Source organism: Grampus griseus, assembly GCF_964374135.1.
Source record: "Grampus griseus genome assembly, contig: HAP1_SCAFFOLD_212, whole genome shotgun sequence".
Classification (NCBI taxonomy): Eukaryota; Metazoa; Chordata; class Mammalia; order Artiodactyla; family Delphinidae; genus Grampus; species Grampus griseus.
Genome location: NW_028133240.1, coordinates 57,272 through 79,095, shown reverse-complemented (window position 1 = coordinate 79,095; position 21,824 = coordinate 57,272). Strand labels below are relative to the sequence as shown.

General features: G+C 37.7%; 1 protein-coding gene across 1 annotated transcript in view; it reads left to right on the top strand.

The window, feature by feature from the left end:
• Window positions 1-20,537, top strand: part of LOC309817789 (RAD52 motif-containing protein 1-like) — a gene marked incomplete at both ends in the record, with an annotated part of 93,247 nt that extends 72,710 nt beyond the window's left edge. The window contains 4 exons of the mRNA XM_082682089.1: window positions 15,592-15,701; window positions 18,772-18,894; window positions 19,270-19,460; window positions 20,417-20,537. Coding sequence (XP_082538215.1) covers window positions 15,592-15,701; window positions 18,772-18,894; window positions 19,270-19,460; window positions 20,417-20,537 — 545 coding nt within the window. The remainder of the gene's footprint in view (window positions 1-15,591; window positions 15,702-18,771; window positions 18,895-19,269; window positions 19,461-20,416) is intronic.
• Window positions 20,538-21,824: the final 1,287 nt, after the last annotated feature.

Below are 21,824 nucleotides of genomic sequence, written 5' to 3'. Positions count from 1 at the left end.
GATTTGTAATGGAAGAGGCACCAACTTGTTCCTTTTGAATTTGTTTTCCTCTCTAATGACCGAAAAAGTTAGTGAAAGAATCAGAACTATCTGGAGTTGTAAATAAATTAGTACTGTACTCCTAAAACTCATTCACAGTTACTTTCAAAAGATTGTCACACTATAGTAAGTCTTTGTCTTGGGCTAAGTCTTTCTAATAGACAAAGCTAATTTGATTCAGGAAACATTTGCCATGGTGAGATAAAAACTTTATTGCATCTCTTTCCAAAGGCAAGCCACCAAGGGAAGATGCCACCCTCGAGTTAAGTCATTTTACTACCTATAATGACGTATTATTGGGGTGTTTATAAGTTGCCTGCATTAAATAAGTTTGGAAAAGGGCCTCAGCTGAGGTGGATTTATCATGAATTCAATGAAGCTTAGGCTTCAGGGCTCCTCACTTGCAGAGGTCCCTTCCAAAGTATTGAGAGGGGTCCTAGCGATTTTTGTATTCACAACTTTGCATGTTTTTATTAGATAGGATTTCCCAAAGTAGATGAGCTTCAGGCCCCACAAAACCTTGATTCATCACCGGGTTTCAGGTAGTTATAAGTCAGTAGGTTTCTTGAATGAAGCGTCTATGTTATTGACAAACATCAGGTGAAGTAGTTAGCAGTGTGGTAGTCTATTTTAAATCCGAAATCTACCTCAAAGATGAACCAAGAGTTTATTAATTACTAAAGTACCACTTTTTGACTGGTGGTAGTAATCATATCTCTTTCAGATAAAATCAGGAATGAAATATATTATGGAAAAGGAGCAGTGGTTGATAATCCTAAATGTTAAGTATACTTTTTCTTTCTGATTTTATAGTGTTTCTCCTTTATTCACCTAGGCAGGTCCAGACTGATGGCTTATTTTTAAAAATTCTTTTAGTCACTTCATTGGTTCTAACAATACAAGCTCCATGATTTTAGAAACTGAAGGACTCTACAATATATACAGGCTATATAACTTAACCAGACAGAGTGCATTCACATGCTGTCTTGTCTGGTACACCAATATTGAACCAAGAACAAGAGAGAATAAGAGGAAAATCAAAGCCTTATCCCTTTTAAATTATTTACCCCATTTTGGAGAATATCAGTGAGGGAGGGGGGCCACACTATGAAGGCAAACTGAGCTGTGGTCACAGAGCTGCCCTAATGCTCCCCCAGTCAACTAGCATTGGTTTCCTTTAGATAGCTATGTACACGCAAAAGCTTACACACGTCAGGGTGTTGTCATCACTTTTTGCTATGTACTAGAATCCTGGCAGCTTCTCAGATTTAGAAAGGCGTAAAACAAAAATAACTTCGGTCTGCCCTTTGCCATGATTTAGGGTGGCTGTTTTATTTGTAATAGTTCAAAATTTTGAGACTGTCACACCTAGCAACTACTATATTTTCTTCTCCCAACTGCATCTTATTCTTCCCACCTGTAGTATTTTCTCCCATTCTATATGTTTTTTTCACTTTTTTGATAGTGTCCTTTGAAGCACAAACTTTTTAATTTTTATAAAATCCCATTCATCTATTTTTCCTTTGGTTGTTTGTGCTTCGGGCATTACATCTAAGAAACTGTTGTCTAATGCAAGGACTACTCCTGTGTTTTCTTTTAAGAGTTTTATAGCCTTTGCTCTTACATTTGGATATTTGATCCATTTGGAGTTAATTTTCATATATGGTGTGAAGTGTAGGAGTGCAGCTTCATTATTTTGTGTGTGGATGTACAGTTGTCCCAGCATCATTTGAAAAGACTCTTCTTACCACATAGAATTGTTTTGGCATGCTTGTTGAAAATCAATAGACCATAAATATGAGGGTTCATTTCTATACTGTCATTTCTGTTCCATTGATTTACATGTCCTGTCTTATTCCAGTATCACACTGTGATTGCAGTAGCTTTGAACTGAGTTTTGAAACCAGGATGTGTGAGTCCCCCACTTTGTTCTTTACGAACATTGTTTTGGTTATTCTGTTTCCTTGAATTGCCATATGAATTTTAGAATTAGCTTGGCAATTTCTGGAAAGAGGCCAGGTGGGATTTTGATAGGATTTGCAATGTAACCATGGGTCGATTTGGGAAGTAGTGACATTTTAATATGACTATCTTCCAGTCCATGAATCCAGCATGTCTTTTTATTTATTTAGATCTTCTTCAATTTCTTTCAGCAGTTTTGTACTTTTCAGTGTGAATCTTGTACTTACTTGGTTAAATTTTTCCCTAAGTATTTTATTTGTTTTGATGCTGTTACACATGGAATTGTTTTCTTAATTTCACTTTTGGATTACTCATTGCTGGTGTGTAGAAATCTTTTTTTTTTTTTTTTTTTTTTTTGTGGTATGCTGCCTCTCACTGTTGTGGCCTCACCCGTTGCGGAGCACAGGCTCCAGACGTTCAGGGTCAGCGGCCATGGCTAACGGGCCCAGCCGCTCCACGGCACGTGGGATCTTCCCGGACCGGGGCACGAACCTGTGTCCGCTGCATCGGCAGGCGGACTCTCAACCACTGCGCCACCAGGGAAGCCCTCGAAATAATATTGATCTTATATCCTGAAACCTCGCTGAATTCATTTATTAATGCTAACAGTTATTTTCCTACATTCCCAGGAATATGTCTTGTGGTCTTCCAGTTTCCCAGGAATACATTGGAACATTTCAGTCTCTGTGGACATCTCATTCCTCAGCTTTTGTTTTTAAGCTTTTCGGTGGGCTGTTTTTTGCCCCAAACTGTTATCCATTGTCTCATGCAAGTGCCATGTTAAAATATTTGCTTGAAAATGTTTTCCGAAATGCCACCTGAGGAGCGGCTTTTCTCACTAGACTGCTGATGGTCAGGTCAAAGACAAGCCTTTCACGTGAGGTCTTCCAGGGGACCACCAGACATGTAAAACAATGACAGTTCTTTGGGAATGAGGCTTTGAAGGACCTCCCAGACTATGCTGCTCCTTCTGATACCAGGGATGTGGGCTGTTTTTCAAGGCTACCACTGGCATGGAGAGCAAAGGTCAAGGACAAGTTCAAGCAACACAGATCTCATTGTTCTTACAGAAATTAATTTGTTTTCCTTGAATAAATTGCTCCCCACTGTGTTGCGAGCCTGTTGGTTAAATTTCCAGAGTTCAGAAGAAGTTGATTCTGACCATTTTTGCCAGTTTTGTTGTTGTTGTTATTGTTATTGTTGCTTCTATGGAGGGATGAATTTTTAGATGTCCTTCCTCCATCATTTTATTACTGATTTTCCTGCAATGTTTTTTAAAATCTCTAAAGTCTCAATGACCATAGGCGAATTAAATATTTATTATGGGAGATGATTAAGGAAAAAATAAAAAGAAAAATAAATAAATAAATAAAAAGAGAAAATAGAATTCTCATAGAGGCTTTCCCAGATGGGTAGATGAAGGTTGAAAAGGTATTTCTATATTTAGTGCTCTGAAAATTAAGGTTAAAATGACAGATATTTTTAAAAAAACCCTTTATTTTTTTCATTCATGTTAAACACAGGCTTTAGAGTCAGAACTGAGTTCAAATTCCAGCTCTGCTTCTTACTAGCTTGATGACTTAGGACAAGTTATGTAACTTCTCTGTGCCTCAGTTTCCTCATTTGTACAATGGGGTAATATATCTATCACATAAGGTTACTGTGAGGATTAAATGTTAAATGCTGATCACAGAAGCCTGGCAACCCAAAAGATATTAGTTTTGATGATTATCTTTATCATATTCTGCAAAAGTACACTAATAATTCTTGAGTAGAGTTAACCTAAAGTCATATATTCTCTTCTTTCTTCCTGTTTCTTTTGGGGTTTTTTTCCCTTATTTGTTTTACAGAGCAAAGGAAGAAAAAAAAAAAAGAAAGAACTAAGAAGAAAATCTATTCCAGCATTTTGGAATAAAATTTTGTTCCCGAAAATTAATTTGTTTATTTTATGATATATAAACAAAATGTTATTTATTTATTCAGCAAAGATTTATTAAATACCTAGTAAATATATAGCCACTATGTCAGGCACAGTAATAATATTGACACTAAAGTGTGGTCCTTGCTCTGAAGTTGCTGACAATCTAGGACACTGACAAGTAAACCAGTGATTACATACACAGTAACAAAGGCTATGATACTAGAATAGACATGGGACTGTGTGATGGTAATATGGCTTTCACCAGTTCCTCTTGGATTTATCTCTTCTTTGGCTCCAGAACCAAGGAATTAGACCTATTTTTGTCTTTAATTAGGTAGTTTAAATCATGAAATTTTCAAAAAATTTGTAGAGATGAAAGAAAAACTCCTTGAATTATGGAGGACACTAGGAATAGTACTGTTTTACAGAGCAAGGGCTTCCTGCCAGCATAGTCACTTCGAGGGTTTTGAACCTGAAAAGCTCTTTGGCATATTTTTTCTATGCTAGCCACTTTTTTTCTATTTTTTTGTTTGTTTCTCTTCTCCACTTTATCATCTAGAGACCTGCCTAGTTCCCAATGAAAGGGTGTTTTACAAATTCTAATGGTGATTTATAGGTAACGTGAGAAAATGGGGTTTTTTTGACCTTCAAGTTCCATACCAAAAAAATTGAATATAAGCTTTCATGGAAGTAATTGAAAATGCAGATAATTTTAATTCCATTCCATTTTTCAGAATTCTCAATTGTAATCCTTTGACAGCAGTTGAAGATTCTTATCTTTTTACATTGCCAGCATTAAAATATTTGTAAGTATTGCAACAGTTTCATGGCTCATGAGCTAATTTCTGCTCCTTCTTTCTTTCGTCAAAGATTGAGTACTTTGGCTAAAAAGTCATAATTTAGATTTTAACTGGGTTATTGAAAATAAGAGTTATTGGCAAAGAAAAGGATTAAGAAAGAATATATATGGGTAAGACAGCCAGCAGAGAATGAGAACAGTGTTGAAGAACACATATAGTTATGGAAGATGTAGGTGCATGTAGGAATATTATTTATCCCAGAAAGCAAAAAGGAATAAGGGGTACATTATTTTTTTAAAAAAGAGTGATCAAAGAGGTAGATGCAATTGAAAATGAGAAGCTAGGATAATAAAAAATGATTGTGCTGTTCAGCACCAAGGTCATTCATTTGATGATGCAAATTTAAATTTCTTCAATAAGAGCTCTTTGGAATTATCATCTATGGCAAGTCAGAAGCCAGAATTGAAGTAATCACATGTTAAGTATCTTTTTAAGTGTAGAATTTTTGTCTTTGGGTTTTATATCATGCATGTTTGGGCTTCTCCTTCAGAGACATGGGAACAACACAAGTGTCACAGCAATTGAAAGCATCCTCATGATGACCCTTGAATTGGAAAAACTGTAAGTTGATTTTTCTTACATTTATTTTCACTCATTTGTTTTTTTTATGTTTGTTTTATTATTTTCTTAAGTCAGGTTTACTCATGTACAATTTTCATTTCACAAAATTCACTGTTTTTAAATATACAGTGTGATGTGTTTTGACAAACGTATAGTTAGTTCTGTAGCCACCACCACATTTGAGGTAAAGAACATTTCTGAACTCCCAAAAGACCCCTCATGTCCCTTTGTAGTCAATCCACCCTCCTCCCACTACAAGCCCCTGGCAAAAACCAGTCTGATTTTTGTCCATGTAATGTTGCCTTTTCCAGAAAGTCTTATAACAAATCATGTGGAATGTAGCCATTTGTTTTTGGCTTCTTTCACTTACCAGTCTCTTTGGAGATTTATCTGTTTTGTTGCACCTGTCAGTATTTCATTCCTTTTTATTGCTGAGCAGTATTCTAGTTGGGTGGATACACAGTTTGTTTACGCATTCAGTGACTGATGAACATTTGAGTTTTTTCTAGATTTTTGGTAGTTTTGAACAAAGCCTCTGAAAACACACGTGTGTGTGAACGTGTGTTTTGTGCGAGCATATGTTTTCATTTCTTTGGGGTAAAATACTTAAGGGTGGGATTGCTTCATCATATGCCAAGCGCATATTTAACTTTTTAAGAAACTGCTAAACTGTTTTCTAAAGTGCCTGTGCCTTTTTGCTTTCCCACTAGCAGTTTATGCGAGCTTCAGTTGCTCCACATCGTCACCTGATCCTTATATTTGTTTTTTAAAAAAATTTAGCCTTTCTCGTAGGTGTGTAGTTGCATCTCGTGGTTTTTGCCACATTTTGCATTTCTGTAATAGCTGATGATGTTGAGTGTCTATTGATGTGAAACATCTTTTTAAATGAAGTGTCTGTTCAAATCCATTTTTAAATTGTATATTTATATTGAGTTTTAAGAGTGCTTTATATAAAAAGCAATGGAAAAAGTCCTTTCTCTCAGATATGTGTTTAGTAAATATCTTCTCCCAGATTGTGACTTATCTTCATTGTATTACAGTGTCTCTGAAGACTAGAAGTTTTAAATTTTTGATGATCTCTAATTTAGCAATTTTTCTTGTTTTTCATATTTGTTTATTTGGCTGTTCTGGGTCTTAGTTGCGGCAGATGGACTCCTTAGTTGCGGCTCATGGGCTTCTTAGTTGTGGCATGCGAACTCTTAGTTGCAGCATGCATGTGGGAACTAGTTCCCTGACCAGGGATCGAACCCGGGTCCCTGCATTGGGAACTCAGAGTCTTAACCACCAGGGAAGTCCCTTAGCAATTTTTCTTAGATGGTTTGTGCTTTTCTGTGTCTTATCTAAGAAATCTTTGTCTGAGACCCCATTGTCTAACCCAAAATCACAAAGATTTTCTCCTATGTTTTCTTCCAGAAGTTGTATAGTTCCATTTAGGGCTATGATTCATTTTGAGTTAATTTTCATATATGTTGTGAGGGAAGGGTCAAGTTTCTTTTCTTTGTCATTTAAAAAAAACTATTTCTGTAGGACCCTATTGTGACAGTTTATTACACAACTTACTGCACCTTAAACTGTACCATCCCCCCTCCAATATGGCAAGCTAATAGAAACTTTCTGTTATGCCAAGGCTAGGTGAGGGGATTGCATGAGATTAGTATGCAGAAAGGGCCCTGCGTTTAGCAGTCTGTTCCAACCGTCTTTGTCAGGTCATTTGACAAATGAGTGTCTTCACCACGCCATCACACATTGTTCACTGCTCTAGCCTCATCTTCCTCAGCCTCCAACAGCATCTGCCACAATTGCGATCCCTCTCTTGTCAGCTAGATGCCTTCCTCTCTGGAGATTAAAAATTATTTCCCTATGTAACTACAATACTGTTAACACACAGTATTGAAGAAATTAAATTCCTACACAATGATATTACCTTATAAAAAGTTGCTATTCAAATTTCCCCAATTGTCTCTCTCATATAACATCGTTTCTTTTAACAGCTTTTTGAGGTATAATTGACATACAATAATCTGTGTTCACACACACGCATATATAAACACCATGAAGACACCACCAAAATCAAAATGTCCATCTCCTCAGAAAGTTTCTTAACATCTCTTTGTAATTCTTCCTTCCCATTGTTCCTGCCCTTCCCAATCACCATGCAACCATTGCTCTGCTTTCTGTTTGCATTTTCTAGAATTGTATGTAGAGGGAATCATACAGTGTATACTTTCTTCTAACTGGTTTCTAACTCGGCATGATCATTTTAATTTTCATCCATATTGTTGTATATATCAGTAATTCATTTCTGTTTATTGCCGAATAGTATTGCATTATACTGATGAACCAGTATTTATCTATTCACCATTGATGAACATTTGAGTTGTTTCAGACTTTGTCTATTACAGATAAAGTCGCTATGAATATTTGTATAGAAGTCTTTGTATGGATGTATACTTCCATTTCCCTTGGGCAAATACCTGCAAGTAGAATGGCTGGATCATTGGTAAGTGTATGTTTAAGTTTTTAAAAAATACCTATTTTCTACAGTGGTTTGATCATTTTACATCTCTACCAGCAGTGTATGAGAATTGCATTTTCTTCACGTTGCGGCCAGCACTTGCTATGCTCGGTATTTTTAATTTCAGATAGTTTAATAGGTGTGTAGTTTTATCTCACTGTAGCATTCCTAATGATTAATCATGTCAAACGTCTTTTCATACGCTTATTTTCCATCTGTATATCTTTTTATCTTTTATCTATATTTTTCTGGAGTTTTGAGAGTTCTTTATATATTCTATATATATTTTATATATATATCAAGAATATATATTCTTTATATATATATTTTTATCTTTTATCTATATTTTTCTGGAGTTTTGAGAGTTCTTTATATATTTGAGAGTTCTTTATATATTCTTTATATATTCTTTATATATTTCCAGAATATATAACCCAGAAGGGATGGGTTCAATCCCTTCTCGGACCAGGGATTGAACCCATATCCCCTGCATTGGCAGGCAGGTTGTTAACCACTGAACCACCAGGGAAGTCCCTATTCCTGTATTCTTAATCTTTGTGTAGACTACTACTTAATACTTAAGTTGCTAAGTATTTTCTCCCATTCTGTGACTCATCTTTCTGTTCTCTCAGTAGTGTCTTTTGCAGGGCACAAATTCTTAATTTAGATAGTGTCTAATTTATCTATTTTTTTCTTTCATGGATTATGCTTTTGGTGTTGTATCTAAGAAATCTTGCCTAACTCAAGGTCATAAAATTTTCACCTGTTTTGTTCTAGAAGTTTTATACTTTTATGTTTTACATTTAGATCTTTGAACCAATTTGAGTTCATTTCCGTATATGGTTTGGATGGAAGTTCTTTTTTTTTGTTTGGTTTTTGCACCTGTATATTCAATTGTTCCAGCATCATTTGGTGAAAAGACTATCATCTCTCCACTTAAATGCCTTTGAACCTGAAAGTCAGTTGTCCACATCTCTCTACTTCTGAACATTCTATTCTCTTCCTTTGATCCTTTTGTGTATCTTTACACTACTATCACAGTGTCTTGAAAGTGTTACTTCATAAGCCTTGAAATCAGTTACTGTTAGTTCTTCAACTTTGTTCTTTTTCAATGTTGTTTTAGTTATCCTAAATTTTATTTCCACATGAATTTTAGAATTAGGTTTTCAATTTCTATAGAAAAGCCTACTGGTATTTTGATCTATAAATCAGTTTGGGGAGAAATGATGTCTTAACAATATTGAATCTTCTGATCCATGAATACATTTTATCTCTTCATTTATTTAGGTCTTCCTTAATTTCCCCCAGCAATATTTTACAGTTTTCACTTTGCAAGTCTTTTACATGTTTTGTCAGATTTATTCTAAGTATTTTATATGTTTGATTCTATTATAAGTAGTATTTTAAAACTTTGATCTCTGATTGTTTGTTGAGATAAATTAATCTTTTTGTATGTTCATCTTGTACCCTGCAAACTTGAGAAACTCATTGATGAGTTCCAGTAGCAATTTTGTAGATTCTATCAGGTTTTCTCTATCATCATGTTATGTGGAAATAAACATAGGTTTAGTTCTTCCTCTCCTTTCTGAATATCTCTTATTTTTGTTGCCCTATTGCACTGGCTAGAACCTTCAGTGCAATGTAAAATAGAAATAATGAGAGCAGACATCCTTGCCTTTGTCCTGATACTGGCGAGCAAGTTCTTTGTCCTTCACCATTAAATATGATGGTAAGTTTTTTGTAGAAGTCATTTATCAAGTTGAGGAAGTGTCCTTCCATTCCTCGTCTGCTGAGGGCTGTTTTTTTTCTTTAATCAGGAATGGATATAGATTTTTTCATTCTTTTCCTGCATCTATTGCAATGATTATGTGATTTTTCCCTTCTTTTCTTAATTTGTTTATTTATTTTTGGGCTGTATTGGGCCTCCATTCCTGCACGCAGGCTTTCTCTAGTTGTGGCGAGCAGGGACTACTCTCATTGCAGTATGCAGGCTTCTCATTGCGGTGGCTTCTCTTGTTGCAGAGAATGGGCTCTAGGAGCACGCGCTTCACTAGTTGTGGCACATCGGCTCAGTAGTTGTGACTCACGGGCTCTAGAGCTCAGGCTCAGTAGTTCTGGTGCACGGGCTTAGTTGCTCCATGGCATGTGGGATCTTCACTGACCAGGGGTCAAAGTCATGTCCCCTGCAGTGGCAGGTGGATTCTTAACCACTGCCCCACCAGAGATGTCCTGATTTTTCTTTTTTTAGTGTAGTAAGTTGGTAAATTGATTTTCAAATATTAGCCCAACCTTTCATTCCTGAGATAAACCCCACTTGATCATGATGTATCATCTTTTTATATATTATTGGATTTGATATGCTAAAATTTTGTTAAGATTTTTTGCCTCTGTGTTCATGAGAGATATTGGTCTATAGTTTTCTTGTAATGTCATTGTCTAATCTTGATACGGTGAAAGTTGGCCTTATAAATAAGTTGGGAAATATTCCCTTCTCTTCAACTTTCTGGTAGAGTTTGTGTAGACTTGGCATTATTTTATTCCTTAAATGTTCAGTAGAATTTATCAGCTAAGCCACCTGGACTTGAAGCTTTCTTTGTTGGAAGGTTTTAAACTGCACACCCAATTTCTTTAATATCTGTATTCTTGAATAAACTTTGGTAGTGCATGTGTTTCAAGGAATTTGTCCATTTCATCTTGAATTTATTGGTATAAAGTATTCTATATATTCTCTTATTATCCTTTTAATATCAATAGTATTTTTCTGTTTTCCATTTTATTTATTTCTACTTTGATCTTTATTGTGTTCTTTCTTCTCTTACTCTGATTAATTTGCTCTTGTTTTTCCAGTTTAAGGTGGAAGTTGAGGAAGCTGAGTACCGCATTAGCAATAACCCACATGTTGACATATTATGTTTTCAGTTTCAGTGAGTTCAAAATAGTTTCTGATTTCCCTTTTGATTTCTTCTTTGACCACAAAGTTACTCAGAAGAGTGTTGTTTAGTTTCCAAATATTTGGAACTTTTTCGGATTTGTTAATTTCTAATTTAATTCCACTGTGGTCAGAGACATATATTGAATGAGTAAAATCCTTTCAAAAATTTTTTTAAGTATTTTTTTTTAATTAATTTTTTCTGCGTTGGGTCTTTATTCCTTCACCTGGGCTTTCTCTAGTTGCGGCAAGCAGGGGCTGCTCTTCGTTGCAGTGCATTGGCTTCTCATTGGATGACTTCTCTTTTTGCAGAGCACAGGCTCTAGGTGCGTGGCCTTCAGTAGTCGTGGCACACAGGCTCTAGAGTAGAGGCTCAGTAGTTGTGCCGTACGGGCTTAGTTGCTCGGCGACATGTGGGATCTTCTCGGACCAGGGATTGAACCCATATCCCCTGCATTGGCAGGCAGGTTGTTAACCACTGAACCACCAGGGAAGTCCCTATTCCTGTATTCTTAATCTTTGTGTAGATCCATATTCCAATCTGGTGTCATTTTCCTTTTGCTTAAAAATACTTCTTTTAACATTTCTTATAGTGAAATGCTACTTGTAAAGAATTCTTGCAGCCTTTGTATGTCTGAGACAGTCTTTATTTTGCTTTTGTTTTGATACATCTGGGTATAGAATTCTAGCTTGATAGAATTCAATTCACTACTTTAAAGATGTTATTCCACTGAGTTCTCATTTACATTGTTTCCAGCAAAAATTCTGCTGTCATTGATATCTTTGTTCCTCTGTATGTAGTGTATAGGTTCTTCCTCTGGCTGCTTTTAAATTTTTCTCTTTATTCCTGGTTCTGGGCAATTTGATAATTTTTTTGCATTGGTGTAGTTTTGTCCATGTTTCTTATGCTTAAAGTTCATTGATCTTCTTGACTTTGTGGCTTTATAGTGTTTACCAGTTTGGAAAAATTTTGGCTATCATTTCTTCAAATGTTTGTATTTCTCTTCTCCTTCATGGACTCTAAGTTCACATGTATTAGGCCACTTGAAGTTGTTGCCCAGCTCACTGATGCTGTATTCTTTTTTGTTGTTGTTTTGTTTTGTTACTCTTTTTGTTTCATTTTGGATAGTTTCTATTACTATGCCTTAATGTTCAGTGACCCTTTCTTCTGCAGTGTCTAATCTGCAATTAACCTCATTCAATGTCTTTTTCATTTAACCATTGTTTTTAATTGCTAGAAGCTCAATTTGGGACTGCTTTACATTTTCCGTGCCTGTACTTAACATTTTCAGTGTTTTGTCTGGGTTTTTGAACATATGAAATACAGTTATAATAACTTTTCTTCATGTATAAAAACTTTTAAAATGTCCTTTTTTGCCAATTCTAACATCTGTATAGATTATGGGTTAGTTTTGATCGGTTGCCTTTTCTCCTCACTATGGGGCATATTTTCCTACTTCTTTGCATGCTTGCCAATATTTCATATGATCCCCGATACTGTGCGTTTTTGTTTCTTGTGTACTATATATATTTAAATTCTTGTAAAATGCTTGGGCTTTGTTTTGGGTGGAATTAAGTTACTCAAAACAATTTTATTCTTTTAGGTCTAGCTTTTAAGATTCGTTGGGTAGGAGTCCAAGTAGCCTTTAGTCTGGAGCTCATTATTTGCAACTACTGAGACAAGTCTTTTCTGAGTATCATGAGGTTTTCCAGTTTGACTTGTAGGAACAGGTACTATTCCTACAACCCTGTGTGATATCCAGATATTCTTATTGTTAATCCTTTCATGTGGTTCTTTTCCTGGCATCAAGTAATTCCTCACACAAATGTACTGACAAATACTTTGTTGAATTCTCAAGAGATCCCTCTGCATATCTCCAGAGTTCTTTGTCTGTGCACTTCTTTTCTCTCTGATAGTCTGCTTTGTGAACTCTAGTTACCTTGATTTTCCCAGACTCTCAGCTCCATTTCCTCAGTCAGGGAATCCACCAGTCTCTGCCTGCACTTCTCTTCCCTGTACCATGACCTGGAAACTCTCTCAGAGAAGTAAGTTAGGGCAATTATAGGGATCACTTCATTTATTTCCCATCTCCTGGGGATCACTGAACTTTATTGCCTGAGGTCCAGTTCTTGAAAACTGTTGTTTCATATGTTCTGTCTGATGATTTCATTGTTTCAGGTGGGAGGTTAAATTGGTCCTTGTTACTTCATCTTGGTCAGAAGCCAATAACATTCAAGTCTGTTTTATTTTGATACAGGGTCCAATTAAAGATTAGGCATTGCGTGTCATGACTTTGTTTCCTTTAATCTACAATATTTCCCTACTATGTTTTTTTTTTGGTCTTTTATGACATTGGTATTTTTGAAGACTCTAAGCCAGTTAGCTTGTAAATTGCCTGACAATCTGGATTTGTCTATTTCCTCATTAGATTCAAAATAAATATTTTGGGGAAGAATACTATGTAGGTGATGTATTCTTCATACTTCATCAGTTCAGCTGGCCCAGTGCTAAGTTTGATCACTTGATTAAGGTGGTATCTTCCATATCTCTCCATTGTAAAATTATTTTTCCCCTTGGTAATTGATAAATCATATGTGGGGTGGTACTTTGGGATCAGTAAAGATCCTACTTTCAAACAGCTCTTCACCCAGCTGTGCATCAATGATAATCCTTGTCTGAATCGATTATTACATTGATAGATGCAAAATGACACTTTCCTAATTCTATCATTCCTTTTGCATTTATTAGTTGACATTATTTTATAAAGAAGAGCTCCCCCACTTTTCATTTTGAGTATCATTATGAACTCATGTGCTTTTTTTTAAGTTAACTATGTTATACCTTATTATAATGATAATTTTATTGTTTGGGATGTTCCTTTTGTCCAGATTTGGCCAATGCAATCTCTGTTATTGTTTAACCTCAGGATGCTTTTTTATTACTAGAATAATTTCTAATATATTACTACTCATAAATAGGACCTGAGAAAGGGACTCCAGAAGGTACAATATTATTCAGACTATTATTACATGTCTGCCTTCTTCCTGTGTACTCTCAACCCAAAGTGAGGCTTTTGGGTTGGAAGGAGATACTTCTGAATTAAAGTACAGATCAATGTCACCCAATTCTAATCCCTATTCCCTTTTTTCTAGGCATACCGTACCTACTGCCATCCTAATCCTTCTGTTGGGCACCTCTCTCCTCCTCTATATTTATTTACAACAGTCAAGAGCAGCAATTGGCCAACCGGCCCCTATCCAGTTCTGCAGTCCATATGCCCCAAGAACTCCTTTTTGCACTGGTCTGTGGTGGCCTTGGCCTACCTCTTCTACCTTCTCAAGTAACTCTTTTACCACGAATTTAATTACCTGTGTTTCCATTTATAGGATCTTACCTAGCCGTATGGCCTGCTGCCTCTGCCAAGTTAAAAATACCATTGAGGTTGTCTGTAAGACATTCAAGCTACGTTGTGACAGGGAATGCCTGACAGACGTAACACATTGTGGTGAGTCTCAATTGCAGGATAATAAATTTTTAATTTTTAATTTAATATTTTAATTTTTAATCGATGATGATAAATTTTAAAATTAATGATGTAACTGAGTTTTTTTAATTCATTCATTCAGAGTTCCAGCTCCCTAAGTTTCTAAGAACTACCCCTTTGCTAAAAATCAGATTCTAGGTTACATTATTAAGCTAATAATAGCTCAGTTACATTGTTAGCTTAATAATGTAACGGATCCGCATAGTTAAAGGAACAAGAGAAAGGAATCCAAGGGGGAAGGGAATTAACATTAATGGCCCCATATCCTATGCTGTGCTCTCTGCAAATGAGAACTTATTGATATAGCGCATCACAGTTTGTTAACTGATTTTATATACGTTAGGTCTCAGTTACCCTTTGTCTTATAGGACAGGTGTAAATATGTTTTAGTTTATTTTGTTTGTTTCTGCAATTTTATAAAGAGTACAAGTGATGCTGTTTTATGTCCTATATGGAGCCTGAGAGTTTCTGGTTCCATAACCAGAAGCTGCTACCTAGTCCTTCTAATGGAATGGAGAGCTAGTTTATTCTTAGACTCTCAAGCTCTGAACTTGCTCTGAATCTCATGCTTTTCTATCCACAAAACACTCAGGGGCTTTCAACTATTTTTCTATATATTAGATTTATTGGCACTAACTTTTTAAAAAGCGCGGGTGGCCGTTCGCTGGTGCAGTCCTCTTGCGCCCCGAGCAGCGCATGCGCGGTGATGTTAGGATGCTGCATTTGGTACCTTTTGCAGTTCCCATCGGGGGTGACAAAACCTTGCTTGTGTGGGAGCTGAGCTCTGGATCCACGGCCGAGGCCTTGCAAGTGAGAGGAGCCGGAGTGGAGGGAGGGGTTGAGGAAGCCGCCCCGCACCCCAATAACTGGGCGCCCCGGGGTACTGCTTCAGCACCTCATCTGCCTGTGGTCTCTGCTGAGAGGAATCTTAGTTCTAGAGACGACCTGAGCAGTCACCTCGCCCCCATAGATTTTTGAGGCATAGTTCCCAACAGAAGGCATTGCCTCCTAATGCTTCTCGAAGCTTAGGATTTCAGAGGGAACTTGTTCATGAAATGAGAAGTGTTTGGAGTAGCAGACTCACCACAGTTACCTGTGGCGAAGGGCTGGGGGAATATAAGGGAATGGGCGGTTTGGTTTCCTGGGCCTGAAATTTACTGCACTTTCTTAGTGTGAGACCACCCTAGAGCATTCTCTGTTCACAGTCTTCTCCTGATTTGGCCTTCTGTATTCTGTCTGAGTCTTCCCAAACGCAGCAGTGGGTGGTCCTGGGTTCTATGCCATCATCAAGTTTTATTCAGCAAGGGATGCCCATAGAGCCCAAAAGGCATGTGACCAGAAGCAGCTTTTTCACACATCTCCAGTGAAGGTGGGTCCAAATGTGCAGACTGTGCACTTTCACTGCTGAGGGCCCGGGTTGAATCCCTAGTCTGGGAACTAAGATTCCAGGGGTAAAAAAAAAAAAAAAAACGGCCAGCGTTTGTACAGCACTGTGGTGTACAGAATGCTCTCAGATGCACTGCTCCACTGATCCCCCAGTTCCCTAGTGGTTTCTTCCTTTTTTTTAGGTGAAGAAACACGAACTCAGGATGGTTAAGTGGCTTACTTAAGGTTCATGGCAGTAAATGTGGAAACTAGAGGCCAAACCCAAACTTAACTGATGTTAAACCCCATGTCATTTTCTGCTGCCCCTTAATTTAAGAAATCTTCACAAGAGTCTTCCTTATATTTACTTTTATGTGGATTTTAAATGTGTGAGGTTGACAATTTATTTTAATTAATTAATTTATTTATTTTTGGCTGCGTTGGGTCTTGTTGCTGCACGCCGGCTTTCTCTAGATGCATGAGCAGGGGTTGCTCATCGTTGCGGTGTGTGGGCTTCTCATCGCAATGGCTTCTCTTGGTGCGGAGCACAGTTTCCAGGCACGCAGGCTTCAGTAGTTTTGGCTTACAGGCTCTAGAGCACAGGCTCAGTAGATGTGGCACACGGGCTTAGTTGCTCTGCGGCATGTGAGATCTTCCTGGACCAGAGATTGAACCCGTGCCCCCTGCACTGGCAGGCGGACTCTTAACAACTGTGCCACCAGGGAAGTCCCGAGCTTGACAAACTTTTGTCAGATGTAACATAAAGGAGGCTTCATCATCATCATTACTGTTAAACTGCCTATTCAGAACTCCCTTCAGATTCCAGAAAATGGTTAAAATATTCTTTAATGCATTGTAGAAACCTTATTCCATATCAAAATGCCATCCAATTTTACTTCCGCAGAATTAACATTTCATTATGTACTTCCATTCAGCCACCATTCCTTTTTCAAGGACCTTTTCAATTCCTCTGAATAAGTGAGTGAGGCTTAGATTTCCCAGACCTTTCCCTTTATAATTGTGTGTCTTCTCTGATTGGCTTCTTGCTCTGGCTACTTCCTACTGACCTTGCTGCCTCTTCTCACCCATATTTCTGTACTCACTGATTTCACCTTTATTGAATCTGAGAACTCTCCTCAGATGTGACTCCAGGTACACTACCTCCCACTTCTTTACCCTGTTTAACACCCTCTTCAATCCTGGCAGTACTCCCTGGGATTGAAATGATTTTGTGTCAGACATTCTTTAATTTGCACACCCTGTGACCATTTCACATAACCACTCAGATATTACAGATGGTCCTGGAAAGATTATGAAACAGTTACTTGGTATCAGTTGTGAGTAATGAGTTCTTTTCTTATATTGGACATTAAGACCATTCCATAAGCATAGGTTGTGAGATTTTCACAGCATAAAGCCCGTCACTGATAGCATAATGAAGAAAATGTTCTCCAAGTCACTATAGAGTTGAGAGGAAAGGGCATTCGTATTAGATTTGTATATTTAATGCAGAGCCTTAGTTTACTACCCACAATCCCGAAATTTTTCCCTACTTTACTTATGCGTTCTTTTTCAATTTTATTTATTTATTTGCTTGCACTGGATCTCAGTTGCAGCAGATAGCTCCTTAGTTGTGGCTCAAGGGCTCCCCAGTTGTGGCATGTGGGCTCCCCATTTGCAGTAGGCAGGCTCCTTTTTTTGTGGCTTGCAGGCTCCTGAAATTTGGCGTGCAAACTCTTCATTGCAGCATACGTGTGAGACCTGGTTCACTGACCTGGGATCGAACCCAGGCCCCCTGCATTGGGAGCATGGAGTCTTAACCACTGCACCAGCACGGAAGTTCCAATTATGTGTTCTTTTATTCAGGTATACATACTTCTTATCTTACTTCCCCTGTGTTTTTTATAAATACAGAAAAGTGAATAACATCTTAAATTAAAACCAAGGAAAGGCCTAATGTATCTGAGCTTTTCTTAGTAGCACGAAGGGAAAGGTTTGCCAGCAAGAACTGTGGCAAGGTTATCCCAGATGTCAGCTGTCTCTACTACCCAGGAGCTCAAGCCCTTCTGAAGCTTCCTAATTGTCCAGGACAGTTCCATTTTGACTCACCGTACAGGGCCTAGCATCCCATGCGACACTCAATATTTAAAAATTAATCTTCATTTCTCCTTCCCAGCAGGCAGCTTCAGTTGGAGAAAGTAACTTCATTTTCTTATGTACTCATTCATTCACTCAGTCAACAGACCATCACTCCTCTATTATATGCCAATATGTATTCTTCTTTCTGGTAACAAGGAAAGAATAATACATGGTTCCTTCAAGCACTGAAGGAGCTCATAAACTAGTGACAGAGGAAGATGCACAAACAAATCCATAAAGAATTAACAATGCTGTGATTTTATTTGTATTATTTGAATTTTTATGACTATATTTATATACTACACTCTGTTCAAAATGGTAATGGACATCTAAGAAAGAACTAGTGATATAAAAACTCCACAGTAATATGTAAGTTCTTTAGAGAGTTAAGACTGGAAATATTTGCACTGTCAAATAAGCCTGTTAATGCAGATGAACCTCTAATTCTTTTCGTTGCTTCATTTACATTTATAGAGGTATACATATTCCCTCTTCTAACAGGAGTTAGTAACTTGGGGAGGGGGTGCTACAGATTCAGGTCCTAATTCAGTGGCAGGTCCGTCTTATCTCCTCTTCAGGTCATATTCTCAAGCAGGAGATACAGGATGAGGTGAGTAAAACAGTTCACTTCCTTTGCTTACCCCCAGCCCCATAATAGGCTTCTCCTGGGCTTCCTTGGTTCTTTCATCATCAGTTTCACCACCAGAGGTCAGGGAACCTTCCGGTTAATCAGGGGTCCTGGAAATGGTGCAGAAAAATACTGACTGAAAAATAATAAATAACCTTTATTTAGGGATCACTGTGAACTCATTGCTTAAAATGTCCTACTTAATCTTCACAACCACTCTATAAAATTGGTATTGATAAATCTCAGGTATATCGAAAATGAGTCGCTATGTAGGGTCGTGATATTTTTAGGTCTTTTATGTCTTTAGGTTCATCTCGGCACCAGACATAAGGTGGTTCAACATAATACGCTTGCCCTAAACAGCTCCAGATGCCAAGAATTGGCAAATTACTACTTTGGTTTCCGTGGGTGGTCAAAAAGGATCATCAAGGTAAACTCTGTAGATTTTCTTTGACTAACCAGACTCCTTTCAACATTGAACTCCCAGACTTTAGAGAGCAGAATAGAACAGGGGTGTGGGGAGGAGATGTGGGAGGGTTCCACAAGGAAGTATCTGAGCATTGGCCTGCCACCTAGAATTAGTGACAAACTCAATGACTTGGATGGTGGTGTCCATAACTTTCTCCAGTATTTGTATGGTATATCATAAAAAATAGTTGTCCATATCTAGTCATTCCTTTGCAAGTCTCAGTTGATTTTGAAGGGATAGCATACCTAAACTATTACCTGGGATTGCTGCAGTTTAGTTTTTATTTCTAACAACAGAATATGTTGAAGTCTAGCCTTTAATTCAAAATCCTAACAGCTTCAGGATCTTTCTAACCTTGAAGAAAGGGAAAATGAAGATACTGTGACACCACTTCAGAAGCAAAGCCTGAAGGTCTTCTGTGCTTTAGAGGTGGTGTTGCCCTCCCACGAGTGCTGGAGTCCTGGAGTTGGAATGGCTGAGGAACCTTTGGATAAGTTGGAGGAAGGTCTGTTTTCCAGTATGTGTGTGTAGGGGGAGGTGAGGCAGTGGGATTTCTCTTTTTTCCTTTCTTTCTGAAACTCAACTTTTCAGATACATCATCACCTTCTCTAAGCAACTAAAGCCCTGGGCAGAATTTTTCTGCCCGACACTATAGGTTTTTATCTTAGGGAATACCTGACAGCACCTTAATCTTCAGAAATTTGGAACTCCTGCCTGCCAAGAACCTTAGGAGGAGGGAAAATTAGGATTTTTTTTTTTTTTTTGGTTAATAATTATTTTTGGGCTAAAATAGTCCTTCAAATGCATATGTCTTCTGGGCTTCAGTTATCCCAACAAAATCATTGTCTAAAGATTGAAATAAACTCTTGTGTAAATGTTCAGGCCTTTGCCTGCTATAAAAGGGCCTGAGCAGAATAAGTAAATGTAGATCCCTAGAAAGGGGATTCCGATTGGTACTGAGTTTTTTCGTAGAATCCATGGCACTTGGGCTTAGGGTTTTAAGTCAGAGGCAGGGCTGTTATCGAATGGGGTGGAGGAGGCTCCACCATCCACCTGAGTGGGTGATGGTTGAGGAGAGGCCAGATCATCTGCACTACAACCAAATCTATCTCACTGTATGAGTCCAGCCCTTTACGCAGAGGAGAGCAGTGTCTGTAGCAGTGCAGCCTCAGCTTCTCCATTTGAAATCTGTGAGTAATATGAGATTTGTGCCACGCTCTTGGTTTGCATTTCCCATCTAGTATTTTAGGAACTTCCAGAATAGATCCGAGCAGTAAGCATGTGCCATGCCAGGGTATACCTGCAACGGAGACATTCACCCGTAGCCCAGTGTTGTGCCTGCCCTTAATCACTAAGGTAATGATCTAAGAATCACAGATGCATTTTTAGTTTTAAACATATAATCTAGAAATCAGTTATTCATATAGGCATTTTAAATTCATCTGTTTTGGTTGGATTTTGGGTCATTATCATTCCTTATGAGAAGGAAGGTAACCCAGAAGCTTGCTATTCAGAAAGCTATGACAGATGCATTCCAGAAATTGCTGAATGTGGTTTTAGGTAGGACCTTTTTGATTGTCGTTGAAGTACTTCAGTTTCAGTGAGCAAATAAACTTATTTGAAAAGTTAATTGGATGAAAATAGTGGTTATCTAAAACATTACATATTCTTTCATTCGCCAGATGCTTTCACAGCAGCAGTCTTACATTTGTGCTTTGTGGCGTTTATGAGAAAAACGACAGCAAATATTATTGTCCCCAGTGTTTAGATGTAGAATGACTTGCCTCAGTTCATACAGAAAGTGTTTGATCCACTTCTTCCTCAATTGCTTGCTTCTCATACAGAATAGTGTAGTAATTATAAGCCTTGGACACCGGTGTTTGAGTCCTAATTTTGTCTCTTAGATTTTCTTGTTCTTGCAATTTTAGATTTTTGTAGCCAGAGACATTTGTAGGTATTTAATATATCTAAGCTGCAATTTCTTTATCTGCAAATAGGGTTAGTAATTAAGCTTACCACCAAATGGGGGATATTGTAAGAGTAAACGGGATGATGAACCTAACAATCTTAGAGCTATGCCTGAAACATAGTAAGCAGACAAAATATATTGACTATTATTATTACTGCTGTTTTCTTGTTGAAGAGTTTATTAGATTATGTTTTTGGAATCAGTTTAATTTCAGTTTTCAATTCTGATGTAGTGGGTGAATATGATTCTTATATAATAATCGGCTACATTTTTGTAAACCTTGAAAGTGGTCATGCGAATGAATAGCGTTGGTTTTGTTCCCTATCGAGTTATGCAGCGGTGAGAATGGCACAAGCTGTGCCCAAAGGAAACTTTATGATTAGTAGATCCCCGGAACAGAACTGCTCCCCTGCTTCACAGCCCTGCAGGCTTAGAGACTGAGAAATCCTAGCTAAGTTGTCAGAGACCTTATTTGCTTGTGAGAGTTGACCCTGGATTGGTCTTGGCTTTCCACCCTGGGCAATCTTTCCAGTGAAGTTTGATTTTCCTGGTCATCAGGCAGAATCTCCATCAGCTGTCAACTCTGGGTAACAACCTTTAAGAACCAAACTAAATGCCTGGGTTGTTTGTGCCTAATATGCCAAGGTACTCCTTATATGTACCCAAAACTTAGACCAAAAAGCCTGGTGGCCCTAACTTGCCTTGAGGAAAGCTGTATTGTGCAAAATGTACATGGGCCAGTTTCTGCCAGTAGAGTGTTCAAATGCTCACTCTCTCTCTCTGTCTCTAAAGCTATGTTCATTGTATCTGGTAGAATTTTGGTCCCAAGGAACAGGCACTTGCCTTGCTTCTAATAGGAAGTATCTATTATAGTCTAGTGGTATCTCTCCCAGGTTTGAACTCACTTTGACTCCCACCTAAT